The sequence below is a fragment of the Chrysochloris asiatica genome, unplaced genomic scaffold, assembly GCF_000296735.1.
Source record: "Chrysochloris asiatica unplaced genomic scaffold, ChrAsi1.0 scaffold00015, whole genome shotgun sequence".
NCBI classification, from domain to species: Eukaryota; Metazoa; Chordata; class Mammalia; order Afrosoricida; family Chrysochloridae; genus Chrysochloris; species Chrysochloris asiatica.
The window spans coordinates 31,826,183-31,845,249 of NW_006408533.1; the positions used below are offsets into that span (position 1 = coordinate 31,826,183).

The 19,067-nt window shown below is 46.4% G+C and overlaps 1 protein-coding gene across 1 annotated transcript in view; it reads left to right on the forward strand.

The window, feature by feature from the left end:
• RNF165 (ring finger protein 165) overlaps nt 1-17,991 on the forward strand; it is a 110,160-nt gene extending 92,169 nt beyond the window's left edge. Inside the window, exons 4-10 of the mRNA XM_006835144.1 lie at nt 2,458-2,773; nt 3,329-3,439; nt 12,466-12,595; nt 14,284-14,388; nt 14,680-14,775; nt 17,295-17,401; nt 17,874-17,991. Coding sequence (XP_006835207.1) covers nt 2,458-2,773; nt 3,329-3,439; nt 12,466-12,595; nt 14,284-14,388; nt 14,680-14,775; nt 17,295-17,401; nt 17,874-17,991 — 983 coding nt within the window. The remainder of the gene's footprint in view (nt 1-2,457; nt 2,774-3,328; nt 3,440-12,465; nt 12,596-14,283; nt 14,389-14,679; nt 14,776-17,294; nt 17,402-17,873) is intronic.
• The last annotated feature ends 1,076 nt before the right edge of the window (nt 17,992-19,067 follow it).

Consider the following 19,067-nt stretch of genomic DNA (forward strand, 5'->3'; position numbering starts at 1 on the left):
TTCGTGTTACTGTGAGGTTAAACAGTTCCCAGCCGAGTTTCCAGACTAAGATGGACTAAGACAAAAGGCCTGGCAACTTACTTCTGAAAACTCAGCCAATTGAAGCCTTATGGATCACAATAGTCCATTTCCCAACCTATCATGGCATTCAACAACCAATCATGATTGTGGAAAGCAGAACCTGACAGTGTTTCATGCCCAAATCGGGGCAAACTTGACTGCAACGAAAAACTACCACACACAATTCTCACCTCTGTGCCCCCTCCTGTCTCGGGACAGGCTTTATACCCACTTCTTGTTGACTGCCCCTCCTGAACATGCTTGGTTTCAGATTTCTCAGTCCTGCTAATTCCTCCATCTGCTTCCATCTTCCCCCAATCTGCTGACATCTGTTGCCAACTGACGTCACCTTTGCATGCTGTCCTTGTGTGTTTTTACATCCTTTTATCTCTTTGCTCTCATTTCAGTGGGCCTGGGAGGAAGCAGACAGGTGTTGAATTGGTCATGCAAAGCAGGATGTCTTACATATCTTCCTGAAGAGACTGCCCTCCTGCCTTGCCTCGTGCCTAGAGCTGGACCTTTGTTCGTGGAGAATCAAGGCTTCCTGTCATTAAGCTCCACTTTACTTAGAAAAGTAGTGAGGACTAGACTAAATGCAGTCTGAGCCCAGTGAAACCTGGAAGTGTTTACAGTAAAATAAATCCCAGGGAGGATCTTATTTTTTGTGTGATTTTTTTTCTTTCTTAAGGCTGAGTGAGAAACATCTTCTGATGAGCTAGGGCTCCTTCTGGACTTGGTCCTAATAATCATGACTTCGGACATGTTCCAATCTTGGATGTTGTTGTTGTCAGTGCTGTCGAGTCGATTACGACCCATAGCGACCCTGTTTAGGGTTTCCAAGGAGCAGACGGTGATCTTGAACCGCTCACCTTGTAGTTCAAGCGGCTTTACAGTCTGGTGCATTAACCCACAGTGCCACATCAGGACTCCATGGAAGGACATCTTTTTTTTTTTTTTTTTTTTTCCAAAAAGGCAGTAAGGCCAATGAGGTTGTGTTCTAACTAATTCAAGAAAGCCAAACTGTATCCCAGGGGAAGGAAATTCCTTTAATAAGGGAGCTTAGGTTTCTTGTTGTTGTTACGTGCTATCGAGTCAGTTCCAACTCAGCGATCCTGTATAAGGTTTTGAGGAGCAGCTAGTGAGTTTGAACCATTGACCTTATGGTTCAAACTGACTTTGCAGTCCAGTGCTTTATCCCAAAGCACCACACCAGGTCTCTTACTTATTCATTAAAGCAAACACTCCTCCCGACTCCAGGACACACACACAGAGCCTTTATTAGGCAGCACTGAAGACCGCTGTTATGAGTTGCTGTAGAATTGGTTCCGACTTACGGCCACCCCACAGACAACAGAATAAAACACTGCCTGGTGCTGGGAGCCTGTGCCCAATGTTGATATACTCAATCCCATTGTGTCAGTCCTGGGTGGCACACATGGTTGGTCTCTTGACTACTAGATGAAAGGATATCAGTTCAAACCCAGGTGAAGGCTCCTTGAAAGACAATTGATAATCTGGTTCTGAAAGATCACACCGTGAACCCTGGTTCTGCTTTGCATACACGGGGTCGCCATAAACTGGAGCCAATTAATGGCAACCAAAAAAATTGTGTGACCACTGTGTATTTTGAGTGTGGTCCAAAAGGTTTGCACAGGCTAACTGTTAGATCACCAAGTCTTTCTTCCTAGTCTTAGTCTGGAAGCGCTGCTAAAACCTGTTCAACTTGGTTGACCTTGCTGGTATTTGGAATATTTATTGGTGACATAGCTTTCAACATCATAGCAATACACAAACTGCAACTGTGTGACAGACAAGTAGTGGATTACAGATTACTTTATGGTGGATTACAGTTTACCACTGGTATTGTGGGCGGCAGTAATGCTTGGTCTTTGGAAACTCTCAAGAGTATCAAGTAGACCCTGGTGGTGGTAATGTTTGTGTGTCACTGAGCCGGTTACAACTCAAAGCAACCCTATGTAGGGTTTTCAAGGCGATAAATCTTTACTGGAGCAGAAAGCCTCATCTTTCTCCCGTGGTGTGGCCAGTAAATTCAAACTACTGACCTCGTGGTTGGCAACTCAGCTCAGAATGTATTATGCTACCAGAGCTCCTATCTAGAAGATACCCTTGTTGTTGTCATGTGCCGTAGAGTCGGTTCCAACTCATAGCGGACCCTGTACAGGGTTTCCGAAGTTGTAACATCTTTACGGGAGCAGAAAGCCTCATCTTTCTCCCGCGGAACAGCTGGTAGTTTCGAACTGCTGACCTTGAGGTTTGCAGCCCGATTCGTAACCACTACGCTACCAGAGCTCATAGACTGTATATAAAAGTAGGTGGGGTTTCTGGGGGAGGAGCCGTGCTGGTCTCACAGTGTCTTCTCTGTCCTTGCCTCTCCAGGTGCCCCCTTTCAAAGGTCTCAGCATCCTCACACTACCTCCTGCCGCCACTTCCACCTGGGCCCCCCGCAGCCACAGCCACTCACCCCCGACTTCCCCCTGGCTCACCCTGTGCAGTCGCAGCCGGGCCTCAGCGCCCACATGGCCCCGGCCCACCAGCACAGCAGCGCCCTGCACCAGTCGCTGACCCCGCTGCCCACCCTCCAGTTCCAAGATGTCACAGGTCCCTCCTTCCTACCTCAGGCCCTGCACCAGCAATACCTCCTGCAACAGCAGCTCCTGGAAGCCCAGCATCGCAGGCTGGTCTCGCACCCCCGGTGAGTGCTGCCCGGCGCCGGTGGTCTGGCTCCTACCCCGTCAGTAAAATGTGTTGAGGACCCCAACTGTAGGGGTTGAGATGCATGAGGCAGAGTGGGTGTTCGAGGAGGTCAGAGGGAAGAGGGATCACCATGAGCTGGAGTGTTCGAGGAGGCCTTTGTGGAGGAGGTGGGTTTTGACTGGGAAGAGTGTGAAGAGGGTTCGGGGAGGAGAAAAGGGTGTGTACATGAGAGGGTGTGTACAGAGGTGGGAAAACCTGCAGAAGTGGGTCTGTGTGCCTTGAAGACAGAGATGGAGTAGAGGGAGAGGGGCCAGAGGAGCCAGGTGAGATCTTAATCCATCCTGGGGTCTGAGTTAACAGTAGGCCACCCAGCTTGGAAGCCTTCCTTGGGGTTTGAGAGGAGGAGTGAAGTCCACTGCTCCATGACTGTACGACTCCGTTCAGGGACTGCAGGAGGGGCTCCCTCAGACTGGCTGGGGTTACTCAGTCCTCCAGGAAGCTGGGGTGGTCCCAGTGGCCCCGATATCATGGGGACTCTTTCCTTCCTGTGTAGGCGGAGTCAGGAGCGTGTGTCTGTCCACCCCCACCGCCCCCACCCCAGCTTTGACTTCGGCCACCAACTGCAGACACCTCAGCCCAGGTATTTGGCTGAGGGCACTGACTGGTAAGTCTTTGGGGGTACTGGGGGAGCGGTCATCAGAAGAAAGGAAGTTCTTTCTTTAGAACATTGCCAGAGGTCCAGTCCTCAGGCCCCGGCCTTTGCTCCTGCACCCAGGGGACCCTGTACCCAATCACCCTCGGGGACAGGGGGCCAAGAGCTCAGCTGTATTGGGCGCCATCTTGTGCCCAGCCTGGCTGGGGTTGCCAGTGTGGCAAAGGAAGGAGACTAGGTTAGAAAACATTTCCCAAGGCTAATTAAGTTCCCAAGGAGGAGGGCAGAAAGGAGAGTTCCAACAGCAAAGGTGCCTGGACATGGGTCTTTAGGGAGGCGCAGAGAAGTACCGGGAACTGCCAGCCAGGCCCTCAGCAGGAAGGTCCTGTAAGCACAGACTCACAGCATAGAGGGTGGTGTCAGACCGGAAGCACAAGGACAGAGACTGATGGGCTGGGACAGAGGTTGAAGGTTTTGTTGTGTGTCTTTGTAGGCAATGGGGGTCCTCTGATGTCACCCCACTATCTCCTCCACTTAGAACAGAGGTCTTTGCTGGCCTGGGCTGCAGTATTGCTTGGTTTTGACTCCTTGGTCCTACCCACATCTGGTTCTAGCTCAGTTGTTGTTGTTAAGTGCCATCAAGTAGGTTCCGACCCATAGTGACCCTGAATAGGGTTTTTGAGGCTGTAAATCTTTACGGGAGCAGAAAGCCTCATCTTTCTCCCACAGAGCAACTGGTAGTTTCGAACTGCTGACCTTGCAGTTTGCAGCCCAATTCGTAACCACTACGCTACCAGAGCTCCTTTCTAGCTCAGTAGAGGGCTGATTTAAATGATAGTCAGATCTGAACACTCAAAACTTAAAAAAAGATGATGTGCATTTCACAGAAGTGTTTACAGGTATAGGGCATTATGTCTGCAACTCATGTTTAAATTATTTTAAAAAATTTAAATATAAATTTATAAAATATACATGATATCTATCTATATACATATATAATATCTGTCTGTCTGGAGACCTGGTGTGGTGCTGTAAGATTAGCACTGGACTGCTAACAACAAGGTCAGCGGTTCAAACCCACCAGCTACTCCTTGGAAACCCTATACAGGGTCACTATGAGCTGGAACCAACTCAGCAGCACTCAACAACAATCTATTTATCTTGCTAGGTGGATATTTACATCTCCATAGAGATGTGTGTGTGTGCACATGCATATGCTTGTAGAAACTTTGAGAGAGACAGAGAAGGATATAGAATTATAGTAAAATGTTAACATTTAGGGAATCTGGGTAAAGGCTAAGGAGCCCTGGTTTAAGTACTCAGCTACTAACGGAAAGGTTTCAGGTTTGAACCTACCAGCCACTCCACAAGAGAAAGATGTGGCAGTCTGCTTCTGTAAATATTTACAGCCTTGGAACCCCATGGGACAGTTCTCCTCTCTCTTTAGGGTTGTTATGTGTTGGAATGAACCAGGCAGTGATGGGCTTGGTAAAGAGTATCCAGAGGTTCTTTGTACTATTCTTGCAAATTTTATGTTTCTAAAAAAAAATTTTTGTATGAATGTTGAAAATAAAAATCAGTGGGAAAAAAATGGACTATTTTGAAATAGTCCAAAATCAGTTGTGAGATTTGACAGCTGTTTAGTTAGCCCAACTCTTCATTAAGTTTTGCTTTGGGAGCTTTTTTCATAGACACCCTGGAGTAATTCAAGAAGTAACTCTGATTGAGTGACACTCTTATGAATTGAATTGTGTCTCCCCAAATTGTGTGTTGTAAATCCTAATCTGTGTGCCTGTGGTTATGGTCCCATTTGGGAATAATTTGCCTTTGTTATGTTAATGAGACAGGATTAGCAGGGTGTGTTTTGAGCCAATCTCTTTTGAGATAGAAAAGATTTTAAACAAACAAGCTAGAGAAGCAGAGAAGGGCAAAATCAGATGCCAAAACCACAGAAACATTACCAAGGAGCCGAAGCTCAAATGATACAAGGACGTTCCCTCCAGAATTGACACAGGGGGAAAGCCTTCCCTAGAGCCAGTATCTTGAATTTGGACTTCTAACCTCCCAAACTGTGAGAAAATAAAATTTCTGCTTGTGAAAATCACCCATTTGTGATATTTCTGTTCCAGCTTGTAGTTAAGTGCTGTCAAGTCGGTTCTGATTCATATCAACCCTGTATAGGGTTTCCGTGGAGCAGCTGGTGGGTTTGAACTTCTGACCTTGTGCTTCACATTCCAGTGCTGATCCTACATCTACATTAACTAAGACAAGCACGAAGGATGCTTCTGGGTGCAGGGAACTATTGTTCAGCATGTTCCTTGTATTGTTTCTCACTCTCGGCTCATTCTCAGACACATCTCCATTAAGCTGAAGAATCCTTTAGAAGACAGATTGCACTATAGCCAACTTCAGCTGAGCTTTTTTCTAATTAGCAGGATTCAAATTATGAGCTTTAATTGCAGCTTGGATTAAATTATATCTCTCAGTAGTTGAATCAGTTTAACTCATTTTAACACACATGGAGTAATCAGGGTCTTTGCTTACGGCTGAAATGATTTGAACAAACACACAAGGTCCAAGGTGATAAGTGTGGCTTTACAGGTGACAGAGGTGGGACATCTTTCCTGAAGAGATATCAGGAGAAGCCACACAAACAGTAACTGTTGTTTCCAGCATTCTTTATTTAGCCAAACTTCATTGTCCTTCTCGTTCCAACCACCCTGTATTTCTGACTCACACTTGCTGTGAGAAACAGCAAAAATGAGGCCCTGTGTGGCAGATCCTGCCCTAGCTGGGTAGCTAGAAGGACCCTGGACTTGAGTTCAGCTTGCGTTGACCCCTTTCTGCCTATTCTGTCCCTGTTTCCCAGAGGAGGAGGCAACCCCTCCCCATGTAATTGCTAGCTACGCACTAGCCAAGGGCCAGACTAGTGGTACCGAGGGGCTTCTGTAATTGTGATAATGCTTGCTGCACCCTCAACCCACTCTTCTGGAATAGCCTCTCTGCCGGAGAAGAGCAACCTGATAAATGGAATACTGGGCATGCATTATAGGAGGGGCCACTGCGAGGGGGGAGGGACGAGTGTCTGAAGCTGCACTCCTCGCCCCCACCTTTCAAAGACACTTCGGAAACCACGGAGTTCTGCTCTAGGTCATTCCAGGTATTGGGCCATAGACTCTTGTCCAGCTCCAAGTGAGGCTGCCCTGGACTTTGACATATCTCAACCCAACCCATCGCAAGCAGCTTCTCCCAGCTGAGCATCCTGGCCTGAGAGTGTGAAAAGAAATGGAAGAAGACCCCAATAAATGGAGAGGTATTTTGTGTTCATGGAGTCCTGGTGTAACTGCAAAGTCAGTTTGAACCGCAAGGTCGGTGGTTCAAGCTCACCAGCCGCTCCTTGGAAACCCTATACTGAGTCTCTTTGGATTGGAACCGACTCAATGGCACTTAACAACAATTGTGTTCCTAGATCAGGAGATTCAAAATTTTATTGAGTGGTCAGCAAGGACTTAATTATATTTTTTGTGATTAAAACATTTTAAAAAAAAAGCTTTTTATTGTGAAATGAGTCAAGGTTTACACAGCAGATCATCAGTTTTACATTCACCAAATCACCTTCATTACAATGGTTGCAATCCCCTCCATGTACCGTCAGCTAACGGTATCTCTATTAACTGTAAGTCTTGCATTCCTCCCTGTTTTGTACTACCTTCCTATATCCTCTGTCAACCTCTGTTTTGTTGAGTATTGCTTGCCTCGTCACTATGTTAACATGTGTCTACCCTCTACTATAAGAAATTTTCAGAACATAGTTCTGGCTTAATCTTGTGCTAAGTTCCAGGCAAGAAGTCCTGTGGGTAAGCACTGGACTGATAACCACCAGGTTGGCAGTTTAAACCCATCAGCTGTTCCTCAGAAACCCTATACAGGGTTGATATGCATTGATACTGATTTGTCAGTGCTTAACAACAACAACTTCCAAACAAAGGCTTCAGACCTCTTGGATGTTTTCTTGAGCCTCCAAACTCAACCATGTTCTCCTAAGCTGTTGGCAATAGTGGAAAAGTGGGAGAAAAAGTGGCTTTTCAAGGAGCTAATGTTTCCTCGGAGTCCTGGTATGACTTTGTAGAATAAGCACTGAACTGCTAACTTCAAGTCAATGTTTCAAACTCACCAACTGCTCCTTGGAAACCCTAAACTGGGTTGCATATGAGTTGGAATCAACTTGATAGCACCTAACAACAACATTTCCTTTGGGTAAATTTTCAATTCGGACTTCCTGAGGTTCCATGGCACTGCACCCTACTGAGGGACCCTGGGTAGAGGAAGGGATTTTCTAATGGGATTATAAGGGGAATTCCAGAGTCCACCTAGACCCAACCAGAACATACTATTCCACCTAGCTCAAGTGCAAGGTACCATTGACTTTTCCAGTTAACATTCTTGGAACTGTTGTGACTCTGTTCGTCCTACACCTCAAGGTCCTTGTCTCCTTGCTTTTGGTGTAATTACCTGAACATATCTTTCCTTCTGATGTAGTTGTTAAGTGCCATCAAGTTGGTTCTGACCCATAGCGACTCTATATAGGGTTTCCAAGGAGCGGCTGGTGAGCTTGAACCACCGACCTAGCAGTTCAAACTGACTTTGCAGTCCAGCACATTAACCCACAGTGCCACACAGGACTCTAAGACTGCTGGAAGTCAACACTTCAGCCATATGATGATGTCCCGCGGAACTCCTTTCCCTGAAGTGGTACAATGAGATGAGCTTGGGTAAGGTTCAGACACCCTAGTAGCTAAGGATCTTGGATAGGACAAGTCCTTTCTTCATGCCATAGATGAGCTGTGCAAATGAAGATACTGGGCTACTTGGTTTCTAAGTTTGCTTCCAACTGACTCCAAGAGTTTTTAGCTCATTTTCCAAATGACAGATTCATAATGAGTTATTTCAGGGATTTGGGCTAATAATAGCCCCTTGCATTTGTAAGTGCTCTGCAAAGGGCTTTCGCATCCATTTTCCCATATGATCCTCCCAACATCACTGTGAAGAGCTACTGATGTCATCAATTTAGATGACGCTCAAAGAGGTGAATTTACTGGAGAGGGTCTCACAGTGGAGGAGGCAGAACTGGGATGAGGACCTGGGCTTTCTGACAATGGGTTCCTGCAGCTGCTTGGACAGTGGTGTGTGTGTAGCCTGTGAGGATGGTGGTCAGTCCTGCCTTCCTGAAGCAGCTGATCTAGGCTGTGGAGAGAGCAGAGAGTGGAGCTGGGGCCATTACAGGAGCTATGCTAATGATCTTTGTTGTTGTTGTTGGTACCGACTCATAGCAACCCTCTGCACAGCAGAACGAAACACTGCCTGATCCTGGGCCAACCTCACAATTGTTGCCACACTTGAGCCCATTGATGCTGCCACTTTGCCAATCCATCTCACTGGGGGTCTTCCTCTCTTTCTCTGACCCTCCACCATACCCAACATGATATCCTTCTCCAGCGACTGGTCCCTCCTGACAATGTGTCGAAAGTATGAAAGACGAAGTTTGGCCATCCTGGCCTCCAAGGAGCACTCTGGCTGCACTTCTTTCAACACAGACCTGTTGGTTCTTTTGGCAGCCCATGGCACTTTCAATATTCTTCTCCAACACCATAACTCAAAAGCATCAATTCTTCTACCATCTTCCTTATTCATTGTCCAGCTTTCGCATGCGTATGAGGTTATTGAAAATACCATGGCTTGGGTCAGGCACACCTTAGTCCTCAAGGTGACATCTTTGCTCTTCAACACTTTAATGTTGAATGACAATACTCTTTTGTTGTTGTTGTTGTTAGTTGCCATCGAGTCGGTGCCAACTCATAACGACCTTACGCACAGCAGAATGAAACACTGCCCAATCCTGGGTCAACCTCACTACTGTTGCCACGCTTGAGTCCATTGATGCTGCCACTTTGCCAATCCATCTCGTTGGGGATCTTCCTCTTTTTCTCTGACCCTCCACCTTACCAAACATGATATCCTTCTCCAGCGACTGGTTTACTACCTCACAAATACGACTGGCTCAAGGAGCAGAACTCAGGCCCCTTGAAGGTTGATGGATTTATTGGGCTTTCACCCACAGAACCATCTGAGGGGACATTGTCCAAGATGAGGTATAGCCAAACCCACGTTTCACAATCTGCGGGAACCAGCAGCTTGTGCAGTGCAGGCACAATGGGAGCTAAAAGAGTTCACAGTCAGGGCCTACCCAAGGCAGGAAGAGAAAGGGAAACTCTGAGTCCCAGTACCTCCTGCCATCTTGCCCACTTAGGATCTAAGGTTGCACCTCAGAAGCCATGGGTTTTCAGGACCTGGCTGCTGTATGGTGATCCCAAAGGGGACGCTATGTCTGGTCAACCATCATTAGCTCTGTCATTTCTTGTCTTAGGGTATTTCTAGTGACAGATTTTCCGCGTGGTTATGAGACATAGTATCCTGTTTCTTGGTATGTCTGGTAATTTTTTACTGAATAATGGATATTATAAGGAGCTCTGGTAACGTAGTTGTTACAAATTGGGCTGGTAACCTCAAGGTTGGCAGTTCGAAACTACCAGCCATTCCACAGGAGAAAGATGAGGCTTTCTGTTCCTGTAAAGATTTACAGCCTAGGAAACCCTGTGCAGGGTCACTATGAGTTGGAACTGACTCCACGGTACTTAACAACGATAATAACAATGGATATTGTGAATTATACATTGTTGAGAAAATCGATTTATTTGAGTCTTGGGCTTTGTTCTGGCTTTGTTCTAGTACTGCTTGCAAATTTGATTCTTTTGAGGTTTGTTTTTTAGCAAATCTAGAGTATCTCTGAAGGAACTCTGGGTTCGTAATGAGTTACGTGTTGGGCTGCTAACTGCCAGGTGAGCAGTTAGAATTTACCAGCAGCTCCACAGGAGGAAGATGAGGATTTCCGCTTCTGTCAAGATGTACAGCCTTGGAAACCCCAGACAGATTCACTATGAGTCAGAATCGACTCAGCGTCACACCACCTCCACTACCACCAGCGTATCTCTGAGCCAGTTTATTCCAACACACATGGGGTTGCCATGAGTTGGAATTGACTTGATGACAGTTGGTTTGGAGTAATTCTAGAGTAAAGCTTACTGTTAAGTGTTGGTTCCAATTTATAGTGACTCTGTATAGAGCCTACTGTAGACTTACCCTAATGAAGCTTGCAAACACACCTCAGGAGGTCTCTGCTGAATATCCTGAATGATCAACAAGGACTCTACTCCCGTGGTTTGGAACACAAATGCTTCCCAGCCCTGCTGAGCTCTGGGATCAAGTCTCTGTTCCTTGGCTGCTCTTTGCTGTATCTGATGGATTCGTACCCCATGTGCACTCCTCTTCGTATTCTGCAGTCATGGGAGCCTCTCTGCAAACGTCTGGAGCTTCAGGCTGCATAGCTTCTTCCTTTCAAAAGCTTCAAAGATAATTTGCATATCAATGAACATAACTGAAAATTTTAGAGACCTAAAATTCTCTGAATTAAGATTCTCTAAATCTTCTATTCATCAAGACCACAGTGTCTGGAACACATCTGCAGGAAAAAATCCAGGGAAGTGGGAGGGCTCACCTTGCTTCTTTCTCTTTCCCCCCAGATCACAGTTCTGAATGTCTGTTGACCAATGTCTGAAAAGACTTGTATCATGTATTTCATCTAGTTTCCTCATCATCGACAGTGGAAAAGTAAATCTGATTCCTGTTAGTCCATCATAGCTGGAAGTGGAAATTCTTTTAATTCTCCTTCATAAGTATGTTTTTAAGTGTTTATTTTTACTGTGCTAAGTATATGTGGATTCCTGGGGTGCACTGTTGGATCAGCACTGGACTGTGAATCACAAGTTAGCAGTTCAAACCCACCAGCTGCTCCTCAGAAAACCTTATACAGGAGCTCTATGAGTCAGAATTAACTCCTCAGCATTGACAGCAACAAGAAGTAGATACATAACAAAACATTTGTGCTATCGTAACATTTTTGCACGTAGATTTCAGTGATATTATTTGCATTCGTTCATCATCACTACTACCCATTTGTTTGTGTGCATTTATTTGTTGAGTAAATGAGGTGGGCTTTCCTGTGGAGATTCTCAGGCTATCTGGATATGGCTGCTATACTGCCCTGCTGTTACTTAGCAATACTTAACGAACTCACGTGCCTATATTTCCTGTATATTGGCTTGATCGATTTAGGTTAAAATTTTCTTTCTTGGCAAAAATACTTCCTAGATGATGGTTGAGCCACATGGGGAGTGTACATGGTGTGGTTGGATTTTGTCTATGTATTACCCCAAAGTGGCAGCATCAATGAGCTCAAGAGTCACAACAATTGTGAGGTTGACCCAGGACCAGGCAGTGTTTCATTCTGTTGTAATAGGGTCGCTATGAGTCGGTACCAACTTGATGACACCTAACAACAACAACAGCATCAATACATTGCTACAATAAACAATAAAAAATAAATACTTCATAGGTGGTTTTGTATTCTTCCACCAAAAAACACTTAATGTCTTTATATGATGCTAGCAGCGATTGTTGATCTCTGCCTGTTGTTGTTAAGTACCGTGGAGTCAGTTCTGACTCATAGTGACCCTACAAAGGGTTTCCGAGGCTGTAAATCTTTACGGGAGCAGACTGCCTCATCTTTCTCCCGTGGAACCGCTGATAGTTTCGAACTGCCAACCTTGAGGTTAGCAGCCTGATTTGTAACCACTACACTACCAGAGGTCCTTTAATTCTTTCAAAACAAAAACCCTCAAACCCACTACTATGCAGTCAGTTCTAATCATAGCAACTCGGCACAGGGTTTCTGAGCCTGTAAATCTTTACAGAAGTAGACAACTTCATCTTTCACCTATGGAAGCAGTTGGTGGGTTTGAACCTTTGACCTTATAGTTAGCAGCCAAACACCTAACCCAAAGAGCCATCAGGACTCCTTTATTGGGGTGCATATAATGAACTGCGTGGCCCTGGGGCTCCTCACTGTAGCTCTGTCCCTGCAGGGATCTCAGTGTGGATGCCGGCTTGAGTCCTGCCCAGTTCCAGGTGCGGTCCATCCCTCAGCACTATCAGCATTACCTAGCAACCCCGCGAATGCACCACTTCCCCAGAAACTCCTCCTCCACGCAGATGGTAAGTGAATGAGCTCTGCCAAGAGGTGATGCCCCTTTTTCTTGGACTGGGACCTATGGCTCCAGGTGCTGGGGCTCCCAGGCAGACCAACTGCCAGCCGCTCCCCTACGTCCGAGCTTGAGGGGAGTAGGAGTCAGACATCCAAGGTGTGGAAAAGGGCAGTGTAGCAGGCTGTTCTGTCCGGGAAAGGCTCAGGGCTAGGAGCGGGCAAGAGAGTCCGTGTACCTGCTGGAACCTCACTTAGTTAACTTCTGGAGCATAACACCTCCCTGGGTTTGGGTTGTACTGATCTATGAAATGGAAATGGAGATGACTGACCCTAGAGGGTCCTGAGACTGGCCTCTAGATCTGGTTCTGCCTTTTCATCACTGCAGAGTGCTGGGGGGAAGGGGGTGTCTTTGGGTTCCTGACTTTGAAGGTTGCATGAAATTACAGTGAAGATTTCCGGCTAAAGCAGACTGACAGCTTCTTTCCTAATAGCTTCGTGTTGCTGCCCTAAGACATAATGCTGCCCTCTAGTGCTTGTCTCTGTCTGTGCCCATGCAGTTTCCTTATTTGTCTAAGGGGCTTAGACAAGTAGTTTCTGATGCCATTTGATTTTCTGTGGTTTGCGCTATGAAGCACCATCTCCTAGGAATAATTATTGAGCACTTACTACATACCAGGTACTGTTCCGAGTACTTCACATGAATTAACTCATTTAATCTTCTTAATGCCTATAAGAAAGGGATTAGTACTATTTTACAGCTTGACAAGCTGAGACATAAAGTTAAATGACTGGCCCAGGGTCACAGAAGAGTAGAAATGCTTTCTTGGGAGTCTCCCTTAACTCCTAGCTGAAGTTAGGGTGAGGTGAGTGAGGCAGAACCATTACAAGAACAGGGACTTATTTAAATTTTTGATGTGTTTTGTATTAAGCGTTTCTTTCTTTCTTTTGCTTTCCTCTTGATTTGGGGGAAACATTTCAGTAAAATATTTCTCTTGATTATTGAGATTTTTGGTGCCCTTCTAAATTTCAGTGAGTGCCTTATTTCCGTACCCTGGTTCTGGCCCAAGGACTCAGCCTCTGGGCTGCATTCTGAGGCAGGTAAAGGTGTGAACTTCTTGCTCTTACCATTTGATTGTATAACTTTGGGCCAGTTGCTTCATCTATCTGTGCCTCACTTACCCTGTCAATAAAATGGGTATAAGAACTGCACCCACCTTTCTGGAGAATGATGTCACATGATCAAGTAAAAGGTCAGCAAAAAACAAAAAGGGAGACCTTCAGTAAGGTGGACTGATACAGTGGCTGTAGCAATGGGGTCATGCATACCTACTATTTTGAGGATGTTCCAGGACCTGGTACTATTTCATTCTGTTCTACATAAGGTTGTTATGGGTGGGAATTAGCTAGAGGGCTAACCACGACACCAATTGCATCCACACTATATATCAGGTGAGATCATGAAATGGGTTAATCATGTGAAGTGCTTAAAACAGTGTCTGCCATGAAGTGAGTGTCAGTCTGAATTAGTTATTACTACTGATTTTGTTAAGAGTCCTGGGGCTGGTCTAGGCATAGCTTGGCTCTTGACACAGAAGGAAAAGACAGTGTCTCTGCCCATAACATGTTGGGTGTACAGGCTGGTGGGTCCAGAAAAAGGAGGTCACCCTGGGCTCTAGCCAAGCATTTTCTCCCTCAACAGGTCATTCATGAAATCCGTAACTACCCTTACCCTCAACTCCACTTCCTGGCTCTCCAGGGATTGAACCCCAGCAGACACACCTCTGCCGTGCGGGAAAGCTACGAGGTATGTCCCTCTGTCTGGGAATCCTCCTGCCAGCCAGGCACCAAGTAGGTTGCTAGAGACACCATATTGTCATCATCTTTTCTTCCTCCCCACTGGGTAGAGGGTGGGCAGTGGGGCATATATAAGGGTGACAGAGAGAGGAGGAGAGAGGAGAGGTGTGGCAGTCTTCCCCAGCAGACGAATTCTTGATGGTTTTTGTAACTGCCTCCTGCTCAGACCTTTCAGCGCCCCTCACCCCGGGGCCGTGCACATGCCGAGTGCACAACGTGTCTGATTTTGTCCTTTCTGTAGGAACTGCTGCAGCTTGAGGACAGGCTGGGAAATGTGACTCGGGGGGCTGTGCAGAACATCATTGAGAGGTTCACCTTCCCCCACAAGTACAAGAAGGTGAGTCAGCCCGCAGACTGAGGTGTCTAACTGATCCAGAGAGGCCCAGCCCCAAACCTAGAAGCCTTTGTTCAGATTAGATGCTCTGAAGCTGTGATGTTGTCTTGGGGGTTTCTTACATGCCTGTGCCAAGGGGTAATCAGGACGAGAGATGGGGGTCCTCCTAGCAGTAAAGTATGTGCTATGGGCTTGAGACAAGGACTGTGATGCGTGTGTACCAGCACCTGCACTCTGATGTTTGAAGGAGCTGGGTGGAGGGCACTTTCACAGAAGGCTAGTATTTGCCTTAGGAAATAATTCCAAGTCCAAGTTCAGATCATGGGAAGTCCAATTTTCAGATACAAAAAAGAGAAAACTAAAAACCAGAAGACCTAAAAGATTAGAATACCAAATAGGCAAGAGGAGAAGAATTGAAAAGAGAAAAGAATTTAAAGAAAAGTATAAATTTGACATAATAGAACAAGGTAAGACTATTCAGCTAAAATTATTAACTACAAATAGGAAATCACCAATCATGAAAGAATACACACTGGGAAAAACACAGTAGGTAACTGATCAGTAGTTGGGTCGTAACACTCTTTTCTTCTGGCCATCCCTCTTGTCTAGCGGGGGCCAACAAAATGAAATCCCTCCTAGCAAATCCAGCTGGACTCGGGCAGGCAGATCACTATAAATTGGCTCATAGTTAAAAGTCAGGACAATTATATGGGATTGTGAAGCCCTGGTAGTACAGTGGTTAAAGCACTTGGCTGATAACCTAAATGTTGGTGGCTTGTGCCCACCAGCCTCCTCAGTAAAGATTTGCAGTCTTAGAAACCCTACGTTGTTGTTGCTAAGTGCCGTCGAGTCGGTTCTGACCCATAGCGACCCTGTACAGGGTTTCCGAGGCTGTAAATCTTTACGGGAGCAGAACGCCTCATCTTTCTCCCGTGGAGCAACTGGTAGTTTCGAACCGCTGACCTTAAGGTTCGCAGCCCGATTCGTAACCACTACGCTACCAGAGCTCCTTGCAGGGCAGTCTTATTCTAGGTCGATATGGGTTAGAATTGGCTGGACGGCAGTTGGTTTTGGTATTTTGATGGCTGTGATTCTGGATTCTGGGAAGGTGGAAACTTGTTCTAGAAGCCTGGCATGGTTCACAGTGGAGTATATGGGCACAGCAAGGCTGAGCACAGGAGGAATGGCTGTTCTTGGGTGTCCCGGTGAGGTTACAGGATGTCCCAGGCTAAGTCAGAATAGGGACCAGATCTGCCACCTGGGCCTGGTCCTAAGGTCATTCTCTGGGTGGTCTTCATCTTGTGATACTCCCGATTTCTCTCTTTGCAAAATGACCTTTAAGTTAGCTTACTCATGGAGAGGGCACAGAATAGGCAGGTTTTTACCCGTGGACATTATCAGTAGCAGACCTTCCACTGCACTGCATGGAGAAAGGAACTCAAAAGATGGGTTGATTTCATTCACTGACCAGATTCTGGCCTCCCCAGATCATTAACTAAGCACTAACGATAGTATTGTGCTTGGCCAAGTGTGGTGTAAGCCATTGTCCATACCATCTAAGAACTTGGAACTTTATCCACGGAAACACAGAGAAGGCTAACTATTTTCATATAGAGTTTAACTATTTTCAAATAATGAGCACATAATTGAAAAAGCCAGCAAGTATAAACAGAGTACCTACAGAAGGGACTAGAACCTACTTTAAAGGAACTTTCTAGATGGGGAGAGAGATCCAGCAGTATAAGACCTTTCATGACAGTATAGTACAGATGACAGGAGTTAGGACCAGGTAGAGGAATCTTGACTTCACCTTCTCATTGTTGCTATCATAGCAACCTCAGGTATTACAGAACTGAATGTTGCCTGGACCTGCATCATTCTCACACTCATTGCTATGTTTGAGCTCATTGTCTTCCTCTAGTAATGGATAAATACATACGCTGACATTAGCTAAATGAATAAATAAATGAAGGAATGGACCTGCAGGTGGAGGGAGAAGCCTGGAGGCAGGGACCTGGGATGAAAAGAACGTGAGAAGAAATGGATAGCAAGAGCAGAACAGAAAGGGGAAGTTCTTCATGCACAAGTGATTGACTTGTTAGGTGCCCAGTGCCTTTCCAAATCCCGGGCCCCTAGAAAGTGCCAGTAAGTGCTGGACTGTGAACCACAAGATCAGCAGTTTGAGCCCACCAGTCGCTCCGCAGGAGAAAGATGAGGCTTTCTGCTCCTGCAAAGATTGAAAGTCTCAGAAATTCTATGCAGGGTTGCTGTGAGTCAGAACTAATTTGATGGCACATAACAAGAAAGTGGTTGAGGTCCTGGTGTGGCACTGTAGGATAAGCACTGGACCAATGTTGGGAGGAGGAGGAGGGGAGAAGAGAACTGGGAAGATGCCAGAAGTCTAGGCTTTATGCAAGAACTTAAAAAGGAACATGGAGAGAGGTGGCTGCCAGGAGGAAAGAACCTATGTAGGAAAGGCAATGGCCACTGAACGAATCTGCTGTTCTCTCCGCCTCTCATAGAGAAGACCCCAGGATGGCAAGGGCAAGAAAGAAGAGGGGGAGGAGTCCGACACAGATGAGAAATGCACAATTTGTCTGTCTATGCTCGAAGATGGAGAAGATGTGAGGTAGGAGGCCAGCCTCTTCAGTTTCCTCTCCCTTCTCTAAATGGGTGCTGCACTGCAACTGGGGGTGAGGGCTGTTTGCTTGCTCACTTACATGTGAGTGTGTCTAGTGCACAATAGTGTGTGGCATGGTTGCCCTGTGAAGGTGGGCTGTGGAATATTCTCTATGTGTGGTGCCCGTGGGTATGACTAGTAGATGCAAAAGGTAAGAGAACACCAGTGTGATGTTGGCCTTGGATGGGTCATGGTTTGCTTCAGGTTGACCTGAAAGAGCTCCATGGAAGAAGAGGGCTTTGAGCTCCACTTCCTGATTTGCTCTTCCATCTCAGCCACAAAAGATGCCTCTTTGACCAGTGTCACAGTGGCCATGCATGTATGCTTCTGGGTACCCTCAGTGACCCACCCTTTGCCCATCCTCAGCTCCTATTCCCCTTCTCCCCTCCCAGTCTCTGACCTGCCCACTCTTCTCTTCCAGACGCTTACCTTGTATGCATCTCTTCCATCAACTGTGCGTGGACCAGTGGCTCGCCATGAGCAAGAAATGCCCCATCTGCCGAGTGGACATTGAGACACAATTGGGAGCCGACAGCTGAGGGAGGAGTTAGCCAGTGAATGCCCCATTTTCCTTCACCAGGTCCCCCCGCGGCCATAGCCCTTGCAGCCAAACTTTGCCTTCTGAGCCATTTGATGTAGAGGAAAAGCCTGCAAGCACATTTTGTGGAAAGAGGAGTTGGTGGTGTCAGTGTCTGAGGGAAAGCAGGGGGTTGGGGAAGCATCCACCCATGCAGAATGGTGACTGCCTCCATCAGCCTTGCTGCACGGGAGGGAGGAGCTGGCTGTGTCCAGAGCAGGGGTGGGAAGGGGGGGCCCACACTGCTGAGGGTGTAGATGTGATCCTGAAGGTTCTAGCTGATAGACCGGCCCCTCAATCCTGTCCTTTGAAGGATTGTATATATATACCTCTCGACCACGTAGAAACCATGTAGGGGTCTCTAGTTATTTCTGTGGACGGCAGCCGGAGCATGTTAGCTTAAGACAAACGTTGTGTGTGGTGCTCTAGTCGTCTGTGGTGGACATGTCCCTATTACTGAATCCGCACCAAATATTTTTCATTGAGTTCCTTGTTTTGGTGCCTGACTGAATCAATCAATGACAGCCCAAATCTTCCTGTCTTTATGAGAGAAAAGGAAAAATGAAAAAAAAAACAAACACAAAAAAAGCCAAATCCTGTTTACGGTGAAAAAAGATGTTTGTTTTGTTTTCATCCAGGTTAGGAGGCAGGAGGTTGAGGGGGGTGGGGTCTCGTATTTTGTGTCTTGTTTTTTTCCTTTGCTTTTGTTTTTCTCATGTTTACAATGCACGGAGTGTGGGAGGGGGCATTTGAGGAAAAGAGAGTGACTGACTGGAGGCCTTATTCGGGCCTCTCAGGGGCTGAGCTATGGTCAGGAAGGTAGAGATGGAATAGATGAATGGGGAAGTTTTGTTTTGAGGAAGGGCTCCCCAGTTCCAGGGCTCGTTTGTTTGGCTTCAGCTAAAACCTCCATAATCACTGGACCAGAGAGGGGCCAGCTTTTAGCTACAACCCTTCCCTGGGTTCCTCAGAGCCAGGATACCCAAGCTCATGCTACCTTATGCATGTCACAGAGAGGCATTTAGCCACGCCTCCCTA